This window comes from Oppia nitens, unplaced genomic scaffold, assembly GCF_028296485.1.
Source record: "Oppia nitens isolate AA-2021 unplaced genomic scaffold, nextdenovo-longstitch-racon4-pilon3 scaffold5_pilon_pilon_pilon, whole genome shotgun sequence".
Taxonomy (NCBI): domain Eukaryota; kingdom Metazoa; phylum Arthropoda; class Arachnida; order Sarcoptiformes; family Oppiidae; genus Oppia; species Oppia nitens.
In genome coordinates this window covers 773,587-794,435 of record NW_026533243.1, presented here as the reverse complement: position 1 = coordinate 794,435, position 20,849 = coordinate 773,587, and the positions used below count along the sequence as shown (strand labels likewise).

At 27.0% G+C, this 20,849-nt stretch overlaps 2 protein-coding genes across 4 annotated transcripts; both read left to right on the top strand.

Moving 5' to 3' along the window:
• The first annotated feature begins 316 nt into the window (after window positions 1-316).
• On the top strand, window positions 317-14,646 carry LOC128961215 (protein single-minded-like). Of its 2 annotated transcripts, none has more exons than XM_054307429.1 (9): window positions 317-1,298; window positions 9,293-9,378; window positions 10,289-10,378; window positions 10,504-10,770; window positions 11,528-11,727; window positions 11,997-12,103; window positions 12,248-12,395; window positions 12,511-12,962; window positions 13,239-14,646. In XM_054307429.1, the coding sequence occupies exons 1-9, from the start codon at window positions 1,124-1,126 to the stop codon at window positions 14,540-14,542; spliced, it is 2,829 nt and encodes a 942-aa protein (XP_054163404.1). In that variant the 5' UTR covers window positions 317-1,123; the 3' UTR covers window positions 14,543-14,646. The 2 variants fall into 2 exon arrangements, with proteins under 2 accessions (XP_054163404.1, XP_054163403.1); XM_054307428.1 differs by having other exon boundaries at window positions 10,289-10,381.
• Window positions 14,647-18,940: 4,294 nt separating this feature from the next.
• LOC128961224 (ubiquitin-conjugating enzyme E2 K-like) lies at window positions 18,941-19,877 on the top strand. Of its 2 annotated transcripts, none has more exons than XM_054307440.1 (2): window positions 18,941-19,005; window positions 19,136-19,877. In XM_054307440.1, the coding sequence occupies exon 2, from the start codon at window positions 19,157-19,159 to the stop codon at window positions 19,775-19,777; it is 621 nt and encodes a 206-aa protein (XP_054163415.1). In that variant the 5' UTR covers window positions 18,941-19,005; window positions 19,136-19,156; the 3' UTR covers window positions 19,778-19,877. The 2 variants fall into 2 exon arrangements, with proteins under 2 accessions (XP_054163415.1, XP_054163414.1); XM_054307439.1 differs by having other exon boundaries at window positions 18,956-19,005; window positions 19,119-19,877.
• The last annotated feature ends 972 nt before the right edge of the window (window positions 19,878-20,849 follow it).

The following is a 20,849-nucleotide window of genomic DNA, read 5'->3' as shown; positions in this document are numbered from 1 at the left end:
AGTAAAGAAAGAAAGAAAGAAAGAAAGAAAGAGAGAGAGAGAGAGAGAGAGAGAGAGAGAGAGAGCACTGGTAGATAACAAGCACACACACCAAGARAGAGAGAGAGAGAGAGAGAGAGAGAGAGAGAGAGTATACAGTACTACACTATTCACATACAGAAGCCCTGCCTTTGAAAACATGCTCTAAAGTTACGGTGACTGGCATTGGATGAGTCGGATGATGGGGTGGGTATCAATTGTTTGGCACAACAGGGTATCTGATTAATATGGGCACCGGTATATGTAATAATAATAATAGTATGTACGACATACAGGAGGGCTGGCGTGTTAAGGCCTTTTTGTGTGTGCCATTCAATTGACTAAATACAAGCAAATATGTTGTTTGCCGGACACGCGTACCAAACCTTAACAATTATTTTTATTTTTTGAGATCCCTCTCCTCTCAATTTGTTTAACATTAAGTTAACACTACCAACAACACTACAAGCGTAAAAAACAACAACACCAACAATAGTTACAACAACAACATTGTTATCACTAATCAGCCAATTGCTTAACTAACAGCCCCTTTTCATAATCATCATCATCATCACCACCATCACTATCATCGACTCCCTGAGCCCATCACACATACACTTACATCCAACAGTGAGAGAATATAGAGTTGACACCAAAATTTTGACATTAYAGTCCTTACGATACACATATAGTTCCCCTAAATATATATATAAATTTATGTCACAACAGTGTATAAGTCTATTAAATAAAAGTTATAACTGTTATATACGAGTAGCGCGTAAGGTATCTACCTATCCATATGTGTTGGTGAGTGTGTATATRTATGTGTGTGCCGATCGTGATCTTTGTTGAACAATCAATTAGATTTGGGAGACCAACTGTGCTATAGTAGTGGTATTAGTGTAATAATAATAATAATAATAATATCAATAGTAATAATCACACGTAAAGCTACTACCAAACAAAATAAACATCAAATTATTATTATTATTATTTACGTGCCATTCCTATCGATACCCATACATACACACATACACGTGTGACTGTCCAATGAATGGTGGATAGAAAGGGCTGGCCATAGGTGTTGGTGTTGTCGTTGTTGGCGATGAAAGAGAAGTCAAAAAATGCTGCCCGAAGTCGGAGAGAGAAGGAAAACGCCGAATTCCTCGAGTTGGCCAAACTGTTGCCACTGCCGGCCGCCATCACCAGCCAACTGGACAAGGCGTCCATCATTAGACTTACCACATCGTACTTGAAAATGAGGGCTGTCTTCCCAGATGGTGAGTCTCTTTCTAATACATCCCATACCCATATAATACACATACATTGTATATTGTATCTAAAATTATATATCTGAATATTTCTATATATATATATACAGTAAGTGTTTGTTTATAATGTTGTTTTACTTAATTAGATTTATTTATATATTTTAATTTAGTTTTTTTTGTTATATAAACTTAGATTTATCAAATTTAGTTTTCATTATAAAATAATATTTTATAATTTAAATATTAAAATTTATTAGCATCTCTATAGTGTATAATTGTAAATTGAGATTATATAGTGTACTATGTTATGATTATTTTTGCAATAATACTATATTTTTAAATAAATTAGATTTATAAATAAAAACTAATAAAATGAAACATAAAGACAACAATACAATCATTATCCAATTTGTAGGCCATTATCTCTCTCTCTCTCTCTCTCTCTCTCTCTCTCACACACACACACACACACACACACACACACACACACATAGACACTATATTGTAAACTGAGTTTAAATGTCAATAAATGTCTGTATAATATATAACTTTGAATGTAACTTACAATTTATAAGACCTAGACGTGTCTTATCACTGATTTTCAGGTCTATAATCTTTAATGAATCAATTAAATAAATTTTTATATGCATTAATTAATTTTTGTTTTGTTTTGTAATAATTGTTTTTTATAAATTTATTCTGCATTACAGTACAGTATATTTACAACAACAACAAAAAAACATTTACAATACATTTACAGTAAAAGTTAGTTTGCTTTTTGTATTAATAAATTTTATTTTCTAAAATTCTTTACTGTATATAATTCACAAAAGTTARAAATATTGAAAATCAAAACTGGATTTTGTTTTTTGTAAATCAATGTCTGTGTATTTTAAACAAATGGTTAATATTTATTATTAATAGTTATATATATATATATGGTATATATATTGATATATATATATATAAACTACAGTATAAGTTATATTATGTTAGAGTTTTGTCAAACAGATGCAAATATTTGCTCATTTACGTGGTCTACACACACACACACACACACACACACACACACACACACACACACACACACACACACACACACACACACACACACACACACACACACATACATAYATATATATATATATATATACACACACCTGATGCAAACCACTGGACTCTGGAGTCCTGAGTGGTAATGCCTAAATAAATTGTATGTATATACTGTATATATGTGTGTGAGGCCAGTGGGAACCCAGCACAGGGAGTCTATTAAATTGTCGGGGAGTGTTATGTTTGGGGAGTGGAAAAGTCATTTTAGTCGACTCTTTTCACGCCTAATTGAAAGTGACTTTTGCTTTACTAAAAATAAAAACCAATTCATTATGTATTATGGGGTTAAAGGCAACGGTGAAACAAATACAGTATGCATACAGTTTAATGTGAAAATACATGAGCTATATATCCCTGACCACACTCTCCACTGTTTCCCAATTATGTGCTACTCTTTCAATCTCACAATAGTTTATTTAAATTTTTCTGTTAAAACAAAACTTGAAAACTAATATTATTATATTTTTCGTATTTTTATTTAGTTTCACAAAGTTTTAAAACAAATATAGTGTGTGTGTGTGTGTGTGTGTGTCTGACATTAGTTTGTAGTAAATATAATGCATATACAGTCTATATACTGTATATATATATATATATAWAAATTTAAATTTTAAAATAATGTGTAGTAAATAAAATGTTGGTTCTCAAGCCATACCTATATTTAATAATGTTTATCATTGTATGACATTAATGGCCAAAATATTATTTACTATACTTATTGTACAGTAGTTTATATCATATATATATATATATTTATATATTGTCTCATAATTTTTTTAAAGACATTTTTATGAATGACATTTAAATTTAGATAATAAGTCACTTTTGCAAACACATAATAAATATTATTATTAATTTTATTATTATTTATAAAAATAAATAAATAAATAAAAATCCTAACAATAATTATTATATAGTTTTGCTTTTATATCACTTCTACCAAACCTTTTAATAGTAATAGTCATTTATTTAGTTATTTATTATCATTTTTATTGTTATCAATAAATATTATTATTATTATTATTATTATTTCTATTATATTTCTTTTGTATGTCAATTACAAGCATTTGTTAACCAATGTGTGAATTAAAAAGAAAATAAATATCTATAATATAAATTTACTGTATATATATACAGTATATCATAGTATTTTATTTCATGTTATTATAGGGTATAATATTATATATGTGAAATAATACTGTATATTACAGTACAATCTATTATATGTGTTGTGTTTGTATGTATATTATATTTATGTTATGTATTTATACTGGTATTTGTTAAGCATGTAATAGAAAACCGGAAATATGGCACTCAATAGGGCATCCCCGAGCAAAACCCCTAACAAACCCATCAATAATAACTCATAAAAATTATTTTAGTTTTTACGACAACTGAAAACAACTACTAAAAAAACCTCATAACATATATCTATAAACTAATATACTGTACTATAGTATGTATATAATAATAATAATATAATATCTTTCGCTATATTTTAAGTGTCATTTTGAAAGATGAAGTGTAAGAAAAAAAATATTAACTAAAAACTTTAAAATGAAAATAACAACAAAAAACAATAATCGTTTAAAACTAACTAAACATAAACAAAATGTTTAACACAACAACGACAATGAAAAATACAGTATAATATAATTTTTTTTAAAAWTCTTTATTTAAAGTTTATATATCGTATTATACTCTGTGTTATATTAAATATATAATAGTTAACACCACAAGTGGTAACTACTGAATAAAAGTCATTTGCATACATAAGCCATACCTACCTTTCCGGCCGCCAAATAATATCAGTTAACCATTAATTTCCAGACATCTCTTACAACTGTTATATTATACTAAATATATATATWTTTTTAAAAATATATTCAATACACATATATTAATGCTTTTTTTATTTGTTTATTTGTTTGTTTACTACATTTTACTGATAATTATAGTGATTTCACGATATTTATTACACACTATTATCGATATTTTTGATGATATTATATTTAATTATAAAAATTGTTATCAATAGAAAAATTTACTATTTTGAATTTTGTATTTTATTTTTAAAAATAAAAATTATCTAAATATATGATATAAATTATATTATGCATAAATATTTCATTTGCGTCAATAATTTTTGTTGTAATTTATTTTATATTTATTTCAATGAAATCAAATATAGATTAGTTTAGTCTAAATAGACAATCATAAAACAGTTACATGTAATTTAATATTAAAATTATTTTTTATATGTATTTTGAAATTATTTATTTTAATTTAGAAATTCAAATTAATTTATAAATTATTACTATAAATAAATAAATATATTCAATATACATATATATATATATATATATATATATATATATATAACATATATAATAGTTAATAATGTAAACCAATTAAATTAGTAGATATATTTTTAAAATATATATTTATAAAAATTTTCAATATTAATAGTACTGTATAATAACTAACTATACTATAGTTAATAAAAAAAACATTACAAACATTATGTTGCAATAATTTATATTTATATTGAATGCTATTTTTCTATAGAAAAAACACACAAAACACATATTGTCTACAATTTAAAAAAATAYATCAATAGATTTATCATATGTTAAGTACAGTAAAGTAGAGTATATTATATATTAAGTGAAACAATAACTCTTGTAATCATCTGTCATAACAATCCTTGGATAAGAGATCCACACAATTGTGTGACAATAATACAGAGTCTGTATGTAATACTGTGTGTGTGAGTCTATAATAGGAAAATCCCTATGATTTGAGTGGATATAAAGTATAATATGGATATATAGTAATAATGATCGTTATGTCAGTCATTCATATATATATATATATATATATATATAGTATATATAATGTTTGGTTTATATAGTCTATACTAATAGTCTATAAAAATCTTGACGAAAGAGAAGAGAGAGAGAGAGAGAGAGAGAGAGAGAGAGAGAGAGAGAGAGAGAGAGAGAGAGAGAGAGCTCGTGAGACTCGCATCAGACAAACTACTGATCATTATTTATAAGCATAATTGTTAGGCACTGGTAGGCTATATAACCTATGGATTCGGCATTTTGTATGCCATACCAAACCATTATATGTTTCTCTTTCTCATCCACTCCATAGACGGCTAAGTGTGGCTGACTTGCCCTCAACATCGCTATTGAGCATCAATTAGCAACAACAAGGAGTCATACTGTGCCCAACAATAGATATTCCCATATGAGAGTGTATTATATATATTATTGTATATRACTAACAAAATAATACAGTAATAATAATAATAATAAGTTATATGCTTTACAATATATAGAAATCAATTGTAAATTGAAATAATACTAATAATAATGTTGATTCACACCATATTGTGTGTGTGTGTGTGTGTGTGTGTGTGTGTGTGTGTGTGTGTGTATGTATGTATGTATGTGTATGTATGTGTGTGTGTGTGTATGTGTATGTATGTATGTATGTATGTATGTATGTATGTATGTATGTATGTATGTGTGTATGTATGTATGTATGTATGTATGTATGTATGTATGTATGTATGTATGTATGTATGTATGTATGTATGTATGTATGTATGTATGTATGTATGTATGTATGTATGTATGTATGTATGTATGTATGTATGTATGTATGTATGTATGTATGTATGTATGTATGTATGTATGTATGTATGTATGTATGAGTGAGTGCGTGTGTCTATTGTAATGCATAGTACAATATATTTAATACATTAATTAGTATTACAATAATTGCTGACAATTGACTATTTGAGGCATAGATTTTTATAATATGAAAAAAATATTAATTGTATATAAATTATACACTAGTTATAKACTGTACATGTACTGAATAATTTAACTTAAATTTTGTTTATAACATAATTATTTTTGTTATTATTATTAAAAAAAAATTTAAAATAGACTTTAAAAAATTATATTCATATTGATTTTATTTGGTTTGACTAAATCATAAAAAATCAGTGAAATAATAATAATAATAAAAACAACATTTGATATAATCTCAAAATTCAAAAAATAAATATATAAAAGATACACTACCAGTGCTTCACCTAACACAGTGCCCCTTTACTATTGAATATACAGTAAATAAAAAAAGTTTTATTTTATATCATTTAAAACATACGGGAAATTCCTATTTGTTTGAAAAAGGGAATGTGGGATATTTGTGTTGAAGTGTTACAAGTATTTTATCTAACTGTGCGCTTATCTATATATATAGTAGCCCAGGTCTCTCACTCACTCACTCACTCACTTACTAAATCACAGTTTGATCCCAATTGTGTAAATCGATGTGAAAAGCCCTACTTTTTTTGTATGTCGACATAATTGCAAACATCTTTCACTTCTATTATATGAATGAATCCCATGGGAGGGCTCACTAAAAGTTTTTTTAATATTATTTTTAGTTCACAATTATATTTTGATGTTATTTTTCAGATTCATTTAATCAAATTTATATACAGTATATACTGTATAACTTATAACAATTTTTGTATGTTTGCAATGTTTTATATAACATTAATCGGACTTCACTTAATTTAGACTATTATTTGTTTTTTGGAGGGAAAATATTTTTAATTGTATCGGCAATATCTGATAAAAATGTGTGTATTTTTTAATATTTCATATATCAATAATACTGCTTTAAAATCATTTTGAAATAAATATTTTAACCAAAGTAAAGTATAATAGTTTGATATGTTTACAAAAAATATAATTAATAGTTAATATTGTAATATTAATTAATTAATTATAAGTATATGTATAAAAAAATTTTTGAGTATTAGAAATTAAATTATCTGTTTTATTTATTTATTATTATTATTATTTTTAGTTTATTATTTAGAAAATTAATTTTATTATTAATTTTTAGTCATCCATATTAGTCCTAAAGTCTAATAAAATTAAGCAATAAATTTGTTTAGTAAACTAAGAGTGAGACGACAAACTTAATGTTATTTGATATTTGTTTTACACACACACACACACACACACACACACACACACACACACACACACACACACACACACACACACACACACACACACACACACACACACACACACACACACACACACACACACACACACACACACACACACACACACACACACACAGACACACACACATACATACATACATACATACATACATACACACACACACACACACACACACACACACACACACACAATAAAACTACTGTACTTTAAAATAACAGTTTACTATCTAAGTGTTGGGAGGAAAATTACTCTTTTTAAAAAAATGATGTGTAAATTGATATCAATTTTAAATAGTTATGAAATTTTTAGGAGATATAACTAACGAGATTTTTGTGAAAAATGTTTAAAATATATGTGTATTTGTTTTGTATGAGTGAGTGTGTGTGTGTGTGTGAGTGAGAGAGAGAGAGAGAGAGTAATAAAAATTGTTTGCTAAAATATAATAAATATATAGTAGAGTATCATACGGTATATTGTTAATAATAAAACATTATATTAATAGCTATCATCCAAAAAGGGTATTGTTTTTTTATTTGGAGGTATAGTATCAATATATCTATTGTAGTGTTGTATATACACTATATATACTAAATGTATTGCCATTTTTATCGCGGTTTTCAGCCACCGTTCCCAACAAAACTGAATTACGTTAATCTCTATTAATATGAAGAGAGAGAGAGAGAGAGAGAGAGAGAGAGAGAGAGAGAGAGAGAGAGAGAGAGAGAGAGAGAGAGAGTAGAGATGAAAGTCAGTCAAAAGACAAACAATATATGTCAGGATAACTGTCAAGACATTAGGGAAGACACCATTTAGCTACCAGTGCCTATCAATAGCTAATACAATAATAGTCTAGGCTATGAATTTTTGATGGTATATATATTGTATAAATATATATATATAAAAATGCAGTGTTTTAATCAACTTCTATACGGTTACAATACTGTATAATAATGTTATGTTTGTGTTGCTGTTTGAATATGGTTTTTAGACTATTATACAAATAACCAGTTGTCCTACAATTGTTGGGAACTGGTAGATGATGTCTAGTACTGGTTTAGTTGTTTATGTATTGAATAGTAGTCTAAAGGTATTATAATGCTAATGCTCAAAGTTATATATATTTTATTTTATAAATAGACACCAATTTTCAATGGACCGTATAGTATATACAGTATATACTGTATTATTTAGATGCACTAACTAGAAATTTAATAATTCAAATAAGTAATAATTATAAAATAAATGTTTGTCTAAATCTAATTAATGTTTAATTTAACTAATTTATTATTAATATATTCAATGTTTATTCAAAAATATTTTTAAAAAATTTTATAACATAATATTATAATATTCTTATATATTTGCAAATTAATGATTTTATTTGCAATTATGAGTAGCAATTAAAATATTTTTCAAGTCTATAATTACATTAAATACAGTATTTTTAAGGTATTAAGCGCTTAGTAATAAATAAAWAAATTTCATAATTTAATATAAATAAATATTATAGCAAAAAATTATTATATTTATAATTTATATATTAAATATATAGCGGTATTAAATTTCATTAATATCTACACATTTTTATGAAAGTTTTGATAATAATAATAATATTATTATATTTGCATAAATACTGCAACACCTGAAAACGGTTAGGTGTGTGTATATGTATGTTGTATTGTAAACCTATATGTACTGTATATTAATAGATAACATATTATGTAATTATATTTATTTAATATATAGATATAGAGTATATAGTATATATATACTGTATATATTTACAACAAAATTTATAACTTTCCCAATGGTATTGTATTGCAGGACTTGGCGATGGCTGGGGAACGTTGCCTCCGCCGCCCAACCCCCATGAATTGGCAATCAAAGAGCTGGGCTCACACCTACTACAGGTATATCCCTCTCTCTCTCTCTCTCTCTCTCTCTCTCTCTCTCTCTCTCTCTCTCTCTCTCTTTCACCATCAATCAGACACTTGTCAAACATTACTTTAGCAAACAAAACAGTGACTAAACTAACTGTTTTTAAAAAAATAAATAAAATAAAAATGACATCAATAATAATAAAAACAACAAATGATTAACAAATTTATTTGTTATACAAGTCGTGCAATTGGATAAATATCTATTAATTATTAAATGAGTAAATACTGTATTTATATATATAAACGTATAAAAAATATAAATATAGTTTTATGTTAACAACTTTTAAAAAAATATTACTAATAAATTATTAATGAAAATCCAAATTGTTTATTCAGCATGTATTTGAACTTTTATTTTACCAGTTTATTATACTATAAATTATTGACTAAATTTTATGTTACACAAATATTTAACATATCAATCATTTATGGTAATTATTTAATAAATTAATAATTTTAAAAAATATATATTTATTTATAAAAATAAGCAATCATAAATAAAATCTATATATCAATAGAATAATAGTAATAATAATAATAATAAAATAGCCTATACAAGTAATTATAGATTAAACAAATAATAAAAAGACAAACAATATTTTATTATATCTAAATATAGATTATATAATAGCATAATAATAAAAACAATAGTATTAATAATAAAAATAATATTATTATATTATTAATAAGAAAATAAATAATAATGATATTATTAATATAAGATCATGTATTGATGTAATTATTATTTATTTGTGTAATTATTTTTTTGTRKCTATTTTAATACTASTTTAGTTTTGTTTACTATAATATTATTTTAAATAATATTTTTTTTATTATAATATCCAATTTCATAATAACCTATTAATCAAATTTTCATTAGACATTGGATGGTTTTGTGTTTGTTGTGGCGCCGGACGGCAAGATTATGTACATCTCGGAGACGGCATCCGTACATTTGGGACTATCACAAGTAGTGTACTAATAGCGCAACGATATGATTGACTAATACCTGTCCTTTCTGTCTGTCTGTCTCTCTCTATCTACTGTTTTTGTTTCGATGTAACCGTCTGGACGGGTGTTTTTTGTGTTGGTTAGGTTGAGCTGACCGGAAACAGTATCTTCGAGTACGTACATCCCGCCGATCACGACGAGATGACTTCCGTACTGACAGTGTATCCGCCGTTGACGACACCGACGACGTCGCCATCAACGACGTCGTCGTCGCCGTCGCCCTTAATGGTCAGCAGTCAGTCGATGGTCGCCAACGGTGTGACCGACTATGAGATTGAAAAGTCGTTTTTCTTGCGCATGAAGTGTGTGTTAGCCAAACGCAATGCCGGACTCACTTCTGGTGGCTATAAGGTATAAATGAGTCATTTTTTTACTGTATATAACTATAAGACTATCATCACTTAGTAGATAAACAKTAGACGAGACAGCCTACCTGTGCTAAGAATTAGTGACAATTTTATTAGCATTACATAAAAATATCATAATATGTTATAAAGAAGTTGTTTGAATTTTTTTTAAGTATAATTAATTGATAGTACTTTAGAAAAACATTAATAATATTACTGTATATCAGGAATTGTATTACAGAATATTTTTCATAATTATTTCTATAATATTTATTATGAATTAATTTTTTTTAAATAAATAAATTAAATTTTTAATTTACAGACAATTAAGAGATTTAAGTTTTTTTAAAAAAATGTTTTTATTTGCTGTGTTTTTGTTGTTTGAATTAATTATTATACATCACTATAATCATAATAATTACATATAGATTATGTGTAAAAATTGTCACACATTTTACATTTAATTTGCTATWWTTCATACATAATCYCAGTGGGAATTAAAATAGAAATAATTATCTCTAAATTACCAAAAATGTTTATACGGTATATCCAATATATTTTTAAATGATTACAATAATAATATAGTATTAGTCGATGTTAATTGAAAAAGATTATAAAATTATTATTATTACAGTATTATATACAGTAAATAAGTATTTTAAATATTATATTTTTTAAGTGCATATTAAGTTTAATGTAAATATCATTATTTCAATATATAACTTTTTTTAAAAAAATCTTATGTTTATATGATATATTAGGTAATCCATTGTAGCGGATATTTGAAAATAAAACACTTCAATATGGATCAACCGTTTCCCGACGGGTGCTACCAGAATCTGGGACTGGTAGCTGTCGGCCATTCGTTGCCTCCCAGTGCAATCACCGAAATTAAAATGTACAGCAATATGTTTATGTTTAGGGCCAGCCTTGATCTCAAACTGATATTTTTGGACGCCAGGTATGTTGTTTCATACAGTTCCCCYCATACAGTTGCCGACCCCCATCCWTCCCTCCCCCAATATATTTATTATCTAAACTAAAGAGCGCTTCTCATATAACAAACCATTTCCTCAATAAAACTACTGTATATACAGTAGTGACTAATATTTATAACAACAACAAAAAAAAAACTAATTAATTGATAATTATTTATGATGTACGAAAAAAATAATTGTTTTAATTTTAATTTATTATTTTAATTTATAAATTTATATAAAAAAAATAAAGAGTGTCTCAATTGACTGGTTATGAACCACAAGATCTGATTGAGAAAACACTATACCATTACATTCATGGCAGCGATATTCAAAATATGAGATTTTCACATAATGTTTGTAAGTATTACAGTATTATAATACGATATATATAATCACTTATAAAAAATACTGTGTATAGGCTTCTCAATAGGRGAAGTCATTCAACAACAAAAACAATTTAAAAAAAACTTAATTTAAATTTTATCCGAAAATTCCGTATAGTATTGACCAAAGGTCAGATGACAAGTAAATACTATCGATTTATGGCCAAACCGTACGGCTGGGTATGGATGCAATCGTATGCCACTATTGTTCACAATAGCCGATCATCGCGGCCGCACTGTATTGTGTCCGTCAACTATGTTCTAAGGTATAAGTGCCGCCCACTCCCCCCAACTACCCCCCTCCCACCACTCGTAACCAAAATTTAAATCTAATTTGTTGCTTATGTATTTGTGTTKGTTGTCTTATACCATSACCAACAGTGAGGCCGAGGTCAAGCAATATCAGCTTCAATTGGATCAAATTGAAAGCCATTTCAGTCATCGAGAAACTCTAGGCTACGGTTCAACCACCACCTCCTCCTCCGGCGGCACTGTACTACTCAATAGTAATACTAGTGTTGTTGGCATTAACTCTATAGAAAACGGCAGCTCTCCCGACACCAGTGCCAGTGCCGGCAAACTGTGCGCTTCTATAGCCAACAATAATAGTCCGACAACAACAACAACAACAACGACGACAACTAATCATAATAATAGCAGCAATAGTAATCACAATCACAACAACAATCATCATAACCATCATCAGCACAATGACAATAGCAATGATAATAATAAATGTAATAATAATAGTGTGGGCAATAAAATCAATACAAGTCATAGTAATAATAATAATAATAATAACAATTCATCGCAAGTCGCCAATTGTAAAGCTAGTGAGTAAACTATTTTTTTATACATACCTTTCCTCTTTCATACAAATCCCTGCACTTTATATACAATCTCTTACACACTCACTCACCCACTCACTCACTCACTCACTCACTCTCTCATTATAATTGATTAATAAAGTGAAAACATTTTCTCTCTCTTTCTTTATGAATATCTTTTTTTTCGTTTTACATTCAATAGACTAATTGACTGATTATTATAATAATTATTTTTATGTGACTTTCCCATTAAAACTGACTGTATGTCTGTCCCCTTTACAGTCAAATCAAAGCCGGGCCGACACAAGAACAACAATAGAAGGTCTTCCCCCTACTCGACAACAACGACAACGACGTCGTCGAAGACAACGTCGTCCATCTCCTCCTCCACCACGTCGTCCGCCAACACATCTAATGATAACAACAACTATGTTAGCAATGGTGGTCACATCACGTCCTCCTCGTTAGCCAACGATCCCATTGTCGTTAATTTTAATGAACTTAACGCCAGTGTTGGTGTGGGTGTCGGTGCAAATCAATGCATGAACTTTTGTGTCTACGACGATAGGACAACAGCCAACCAGTGGCCGTCCATCAATCGCCCGCTAAGCTATGCATTCAATTACGACAATAATAGTATGTATAATACATATTTCAATGACAATGAAGATGGCGTCCAACGGTTCAGATCAGCGCCAGCACCGCCACAGCCGACGTCTGCACTTATAGCCCATAATGACATTCAATATCAGGCCTACTGTCCAATGGACACAACAACGACGACAATGGTATTTCAAGATTGTACTGAAGGCCTGTCAAACGGTTCGCTGACCACTACGGGCCTCAATAGCGACAACAGTGTTGTCGTCCGGACGTACAGCGATGGTATGCAACAAAACGATTGTTCTTCCGATAATGATATCCAACGAATCAATTCGTTAATGAAATCCGGCGGACGAAACATATTTGCCGAAGTGTTACTCCGCAACACCTATACGGACATTACCGACAGCACCAGTATCGGTGTGGCCGCAGCCTCCGGTGCAGATATGTTGTTAGTTAACGGTGCCGTCAACGATACACTCATGCAATTTGATAAACCATTGGTGATAAACGCGAGCGACATATCATCGACAACATCGTCGTCGACTTCAACTTCGTCGTCATCCACATCGCCGCCGATGGCGGACTTAAGTGCAATCACTGCCGACCATCACATGAATGGCCATAAATCTGGAACAGTTATCCGATATCTGTCGGACGGTACCGCCTATACTACCAGTAGTGCTAGTCATTTGAAATATTTTCACGACACCAACAGCTGCGACAGTCAACTCGGTATCGGACCGCTGACGGCCATTACGCCGATAACACCGATCAATGGCTGCTCTTTGGCCCAGCACCCGACCAATAGTCTACCGTATCTGCAAAATCAGGCCAACACTGCAATGTCCACTAGTGCCACACTCGGCGGTGACGATAGACTAGACGATGGCACTGTCAACGATGGCAGTGACACACCCTATACGTCGGTCATTGTTGAGGCTCAACATTATCAGCACTTTGCCAGCGGTTTTGTTCAGTAATAATAATATTAATAATAATAACCTMCCAGTGCTTACTCTATCTACCAGTTCTTACTCTTCCAGAGTCTCTCTCTCTTTCTCTCTCTCTCTTACTCTCCAATTTGACGGCAAAAAAAGATTAGAGAAATAGCTTATATATAATTAATTGATTTCTTGTTTGTTATTTGTAAAGTAAACACAAAAATCATATAGAAATTCATATAATTTTGTTGTTGTTTTTGTTGATATACACTGAGACAAACAGCATATAGAAACAACAATAAAAATGTTAAAAAAAATTTAGTAATTTTTAATAATATTAGATATTTTTAAATAAAATATTATTGATTATAATAATATTAATATATAACGACAATAAAAAAAATATTCAAAAAAATATTTTACAGCAATTTTATCTACAATATTATATATGATGTAAATAATAAAGTTGATAGAAATATATTGATTATTTAAATAATGATATTATTATTATTATTATTGAGAAAATACTAATATTTAATAAAAAATGATTATAAAATACAATCATATGATTATTAAACGATAATTATTTTAAATTAAAGTCACATTATTTGAAGAAAAAAACAATTTGTTAATCAATCAATCAATGATTTCCTCTTTTTTTTTGCTAATTAATTATTGTTTTTCTTTTTGTTTTGTCAATTAATGTCATTTTATTATTATATTATTTATATATATGTTTTACAGATGATTATTATTATGTAATTTTGTTTATTTTTGTAGATTAGTTTTGAGGAAATTATTTAATAATTTTACAATAATTATTTGATTACCATAATATGATTTGTTGAAATTAATTTTTTTCACCAAAATATGATTAAAATTATAAAAATTACAAGAAAWTTAAAATATGATTAATAGATTTATTATATAAATAATGAAATTAAAATTAATTAGAAAATACTATCTGATTATAAATATAACTGAAATAATTGTTTGTTTTTTTTAAAAATAATCAAATTATTTTAAATTATTGTTAATTACTAGTCTTTGTCCATATTATTACAATAATTATTATTAATATAAATATTTTAATTAAAAAATAAAAATGTTTTTTAATTTTGATTATTTTAATTTATGTAATCTGTTTCAATTTAATAAACTATTTTATATAAATTATATTATTATTGTAAATAACTTAATATTGAAAATTAAATTTTTTGAATGCATTAAAAAATTATAGAAAAATAAACATCAATATTAATTTTGTTTTTTAACTATATATTTTTTTAATTTGTTTTATAATTGATAATCATAATTTTATTTATTGACCAGTATGTAAATATGTAATTAAATATATTATTTTTTATATTTTAAATAACGTAACGTTATAATTATATTTTTATAAATTTTGATAGCAATTATTTTATTTTACTATATATTATATTAAATATATTTTATTAAAAAAATAATATACAATAATTTAAGTTTAGAATAAATTTTGTTATGATATTTATAAAAATATCATAAATATTTAAAAATACAATATACAAGTAAAGCAAAACATAATATTTATATACAATACTGTGTTTGTAATTGTAAAATATTATAGAGTTAGTAAAAATCTAGTAAAAGGAAAGTCAGTCTACTTTATAGAGGACAGGCCTACTAAAAGAGAGACCTGACGTAACCATAGTTACTCATCCATCTGATGACATGAGTGAATGAGTGAGTGAGAGAGAGAGAGAGAAAGAAAGAGAGAGAGASAACTAAAATATTTTCTGCTAAGTTTAACATTCAGTCAATCATAAAGTTATATATTATATATATATATATTTATTTATACAGTATATACGTATATAGAAATTTATATATATTTATATAAAGTATATACCGGTGCGATATACTGTATATGAGCCTCATATTATGAGGTATGATATATACATATAAATGTATATATATATAAAGTATATATTATAAAAATAATCATCATTTATAATAGTTATAATATATACAATATTTTTTGTGCATTTTATTATAAATATCTATATCTATATATCTTCTGACTGTTTATGCATTTGCTTAAAATTCAATATTGAATTATTGTTATTACAATTTTAAAATAATATAATWATAATTATTATTATTATTATATAATTTGATGTAACGATTTAATGATATAAAAATACTAAAGTGTATTTTCTAATTATAAATAATTGATTGATATTATTAACAAATCTTTAAGTTATTATTATTTTTCCCCTATAAATTTTTATGTCTAATTTATTATATTTTTATCATAAACTTTAAATAGTATTTAAAATAATTGTTTTATTCTCACTCTTTAAAAAATTTCTATATATTTTATTTATATAAATAAAATCCTATAAATTTTCAATAAATATTTTTTTCAAATTATAGATTAAAACTATTAATAAAACTTTAATTTATTTGTTGCCAAATTGTTTACATATATATATATATAAGTTATACAGTTTCTTGATTCATATAATATACTATAATATATAGTATTAAAGTTTAATATAATTTATATTTCCAATAAAAGTTTACTACAGTATATGTGATAATATTATAGAATTGACTAAAATATAATTTTTTATATCAATATAATATATATATACCGGTATATACAGTATAAAAAGTCTATATAGTAAAAATAAGACAAACTTATAAATTTTACTAAGCTTATTTTATCAGTGACAATTTACAATACTTTATAAAAATGTGTTATTTTTGTTTGTCAAATTAAATTTATTATAATTTTTTTTTATTATAAGTATAATACAATCATTTTAATATATTTTAAAATAATTGTAAAATTTTATAATTTTTAAATCATTGTATAAAATCATTAACATTAAATACTTTTAATTTTACTGTAGTCTAAATCATCGGGTAATGGATCACAGTCTATGGTCTATCGGTATAGAAAGAGAGAGAGAGAGAGAGAGAGAGAGAGAGAGAGAGAGAGAGAGAGAGAGAGAAAGAGAGAAAGAGAGAAAGAGAAGAGAGAGAGAGAGAGTCCGAGTCTTATGTCATGCTATTTGTTATACATTTTTCACTATAACTTATCATATGATGAGAGAGAGAGAGAGAGAGAGAGAGAGAGAGAGAGAGAGAGAGAGAGAGAGAGAGAGAGAGAGAGAGTACAGTATATGTTATGTTAAATATTAATAACGTGACTATGAATTGATATTAAAGATTTAAAGCGCTTTTACTTTTTTTCTCTYTTTCATTTTGAAGTAAATATATTATTATTATTACTGTTAATATTTTATATGAGAAAATGTTATACACAATAAAATATAATATATCTATATATTTTATATATTGTGTAATAGACTATTATTATTATAGCACATCCCGTTTAAGTTAATAGTTTGTTTGAGTTGCAAAAAATACTATATTTTTATGTGCAAAAAGTTAAATACAAAATATATTTAGGTGACGGTCGGTCATAATAGGGATAAAATATTTGTTTATTTTTAAAGTTATTTTAAACTTTTAGTTTAAACTACTTAATAGATGAATAACTATCAATTAATTAACATTTTATGATTTCATTTATTTTACAAAATAATGTTATTAAATTAATAATATATTCAATATTAATATTATTTTTAGTTTTGTTAATAAAAATTAATTAAAGTTTATTTTTAAAACCATTATGTTTATAAAATAATTGTATATAATTATTGTAATTAAAAAACAAAATAAATATTTATTTAGTAATTTAGTACTAATGGTTAGCCATATATACATTGTATATTATAATTTATAATGATATTCATAATGCGATAATTTTTTTTTTGGGGACAAATACAGAATATATATTAGCAAACTATAAATATTAGCAATTAATATGAAATGAAAATTACTAAATGATAAAAGTTATAAATAACTTGTAAAACAACTTTTGATTTTTTCCCTAATAATAATAATATTGATAATTTAAATATTATATTAAATTACTACTGATTCAGGTCATAATGTTTTTTGATTTAGTTAGTGCTTAAACATTAAACAAACCGGAACCGAAAACCGGAAACAATAAAACGTTTCGGTTTCGGTTTTTTATAGCAATTAAAATTTTTTTAATTTTTTTTACCTAGTTGGTTTTTCAACAACAACAACAAAATTTACTATGAATATATTTACTTTACTCACATACGTAAAAGTATAGACAATAAATTTATACTGTATTTATTAATATGTTATAATAATAATAATAATATAAGTACTGTMTATACAATGTAATAAAAAAATARTAATCAATTAATTAATAATTTCTATGTGTAAAAACACGTGCTAATAACACAAATAGTACGTGAAAACAATTATTATTTTTTTTTTTGAAAACACAATTAGACAGTTAAATAAATAAATAATTAAATCAAATTATAGTATTATATTATTTTTTTTTTGGTACAAATATATTACAGCTAACCGTTAACACACACACCAGAACAGCAATATTATATACGGTATATATCAGTAATATATCTGTGTATTGTCTCGACCATACTGTACTATACTGTACTATACTGTACTATACTGTACCGAGTGGAAAAAACTACCTGAGCTTACAGTGTATTAGTTTTATTTTTTGAACAGTGTATCTATATCTCCCTCTCAATGGCCAATCGTCGTATCAATAAAGAGCTAATTCAGATGATGTCCGACAATAATATCCGTAAAAATCATTACGCCGTCGAACTGAAAGACGGCAGCGATTGTCACCATATTTTAGGCCAAATATTAGGAGCACCGGGCAGTCCGTTTGAAAAGGGTGTGTTCAAAGTGAACATAGAAATACCGGCCAAATATCCATTTGAACCGCCCGTTTGCAAGTTTCAGACCCGTCTCTGGCATCCGAACATATCATCACAAACGGGTGTCATATGTCTGGACATACTGAAGGACCAGTGGGCCGCCTCCATGACCATCGAAAGTGTACTCAAATCGTTGCAATCGTTTCTGTCGAGTCCCGAACCCAGAGATCCACAGGATGCGGTAGTGGCCAACCAGTATATCAGCGATCGTAATCTGTACAGCAAAACGGCCCGATACTGGACCTACTGGTATGCCATGAGCGACGACGACAAGAAATCAGTGGACAAACAACAGTTTATGGAGTTCGAGGACAAGATAGCTATGTTGATGGCCGCGACTCCCGCTAAATGCTCGCGTGAGTCGGCACTGTTTGCCCTGTCCTGTCACAACTGGGATGTCAATTTGGCGCTCAAGTTTGTATAGTAGAGGACAAGTAGAGTGAAGGACAAGTAGGTGTTATTATTATTGTTATGGCTTCTCATATTACAGTACTTACCCATCATCTCCTTTAGTATCATTAAAATAATATATATATATATATATATATACTGTATATAAATATTAATAGAAAACAAAAACAATCAAAAAAAACACAAACATATGTTTTTCATTTATTTTTTTTAAAAAACTTTTTTTATTTGTATTATTTCATAAATATAATTGTTTGTGATATTCAATCAATGCAATTATCAAATACTACTGTTTTATTTTAATTTGTTTGTTTTTTGTGTGTATTTATTATTAGTATTATTACATTATTTCAATTTCAATTAATCCTATCCATTGTTAAAGTTATTATCAGTTAAAATAAAAACCCATTTTATTTTTTTATATCTAATATAATTTTTCTAAATTACATGAATATATTTAATAGTTGTATTTATTTGTATATTATTGAATTGATAGAAGTTTTTTTTAATAAAATAGCAAATTTTGTTTTGTTATTATTTTTAGACAAATTGCTTTAACATTATTTATAGCCTTTATGATGTCAGGTGTAAATGATAGATATTAGGTGGTGGTCCGACCAGTGGGCCGGTCCAGGTTTAACCACATAATAGCTCTATCACTTTATAACCTGGTGTTACTGCCATTGTGTTTGCATAGACTTCTATTATATTGTACGGGTATTTTGAAAAAGTCAAATACTTGACGACATGTTTGCAGATGTCCTGTACTTCATATTTATTAGTTGTTATATCAATATATTGATATATGAGTGGGAACTATACCTATTTTTGAGAGAGAGAGAGAGAGAGAGAGAGAAGTATAGTGAACACAAACTACAGTGCATACTGTATATTGACACAGTTGTCCTCCCGGTGCTGCTGATGCTGTCCCGGGCAATACAGTTTATATGTATAACTTGACTATGGATTAGCCGCTTTGGTATTATTTTTTTTATATATTTAAGTTACTATTTAAGTAATATTTAAGAAATACATTAGTTTATAACACACTTATCCACACTCACCACTAGCATCGAGAGGACAGT

Excerpts from the sequence above, each read along its gene's own strand:
- LOC128961215 (XM_054307428.1), top strand. The coding sequence starts at position 1,124 with ATGAAAGAGAAGTCAAAAAATGCTGCCCGAAGTCGGAGAGAGAAGGAA. Across the intron at positions 1,299-9,292 it reads GAGGGCTGTCTTCCCAGATG|GACTTGGCGATGGCTGGGGA; the intron begins GTGAGTCTCTTT and ends ATTGTATTGCAG. Across the intron at positions 9,379-10,288 it reads TGGGCTCACACCTACTACAG|ACATTGGATGGTTTTGTGTT; the intron begins GTATATCCCTCT and ends AATTTTCATTAG.
- LOC128961224 (XM_054307440.1), top strand. The coding sequence starts at position 19,157 with ATGGCCAATCGTCGTATCAATAAAGAGCTAATTCAGATGATGTCCGAC.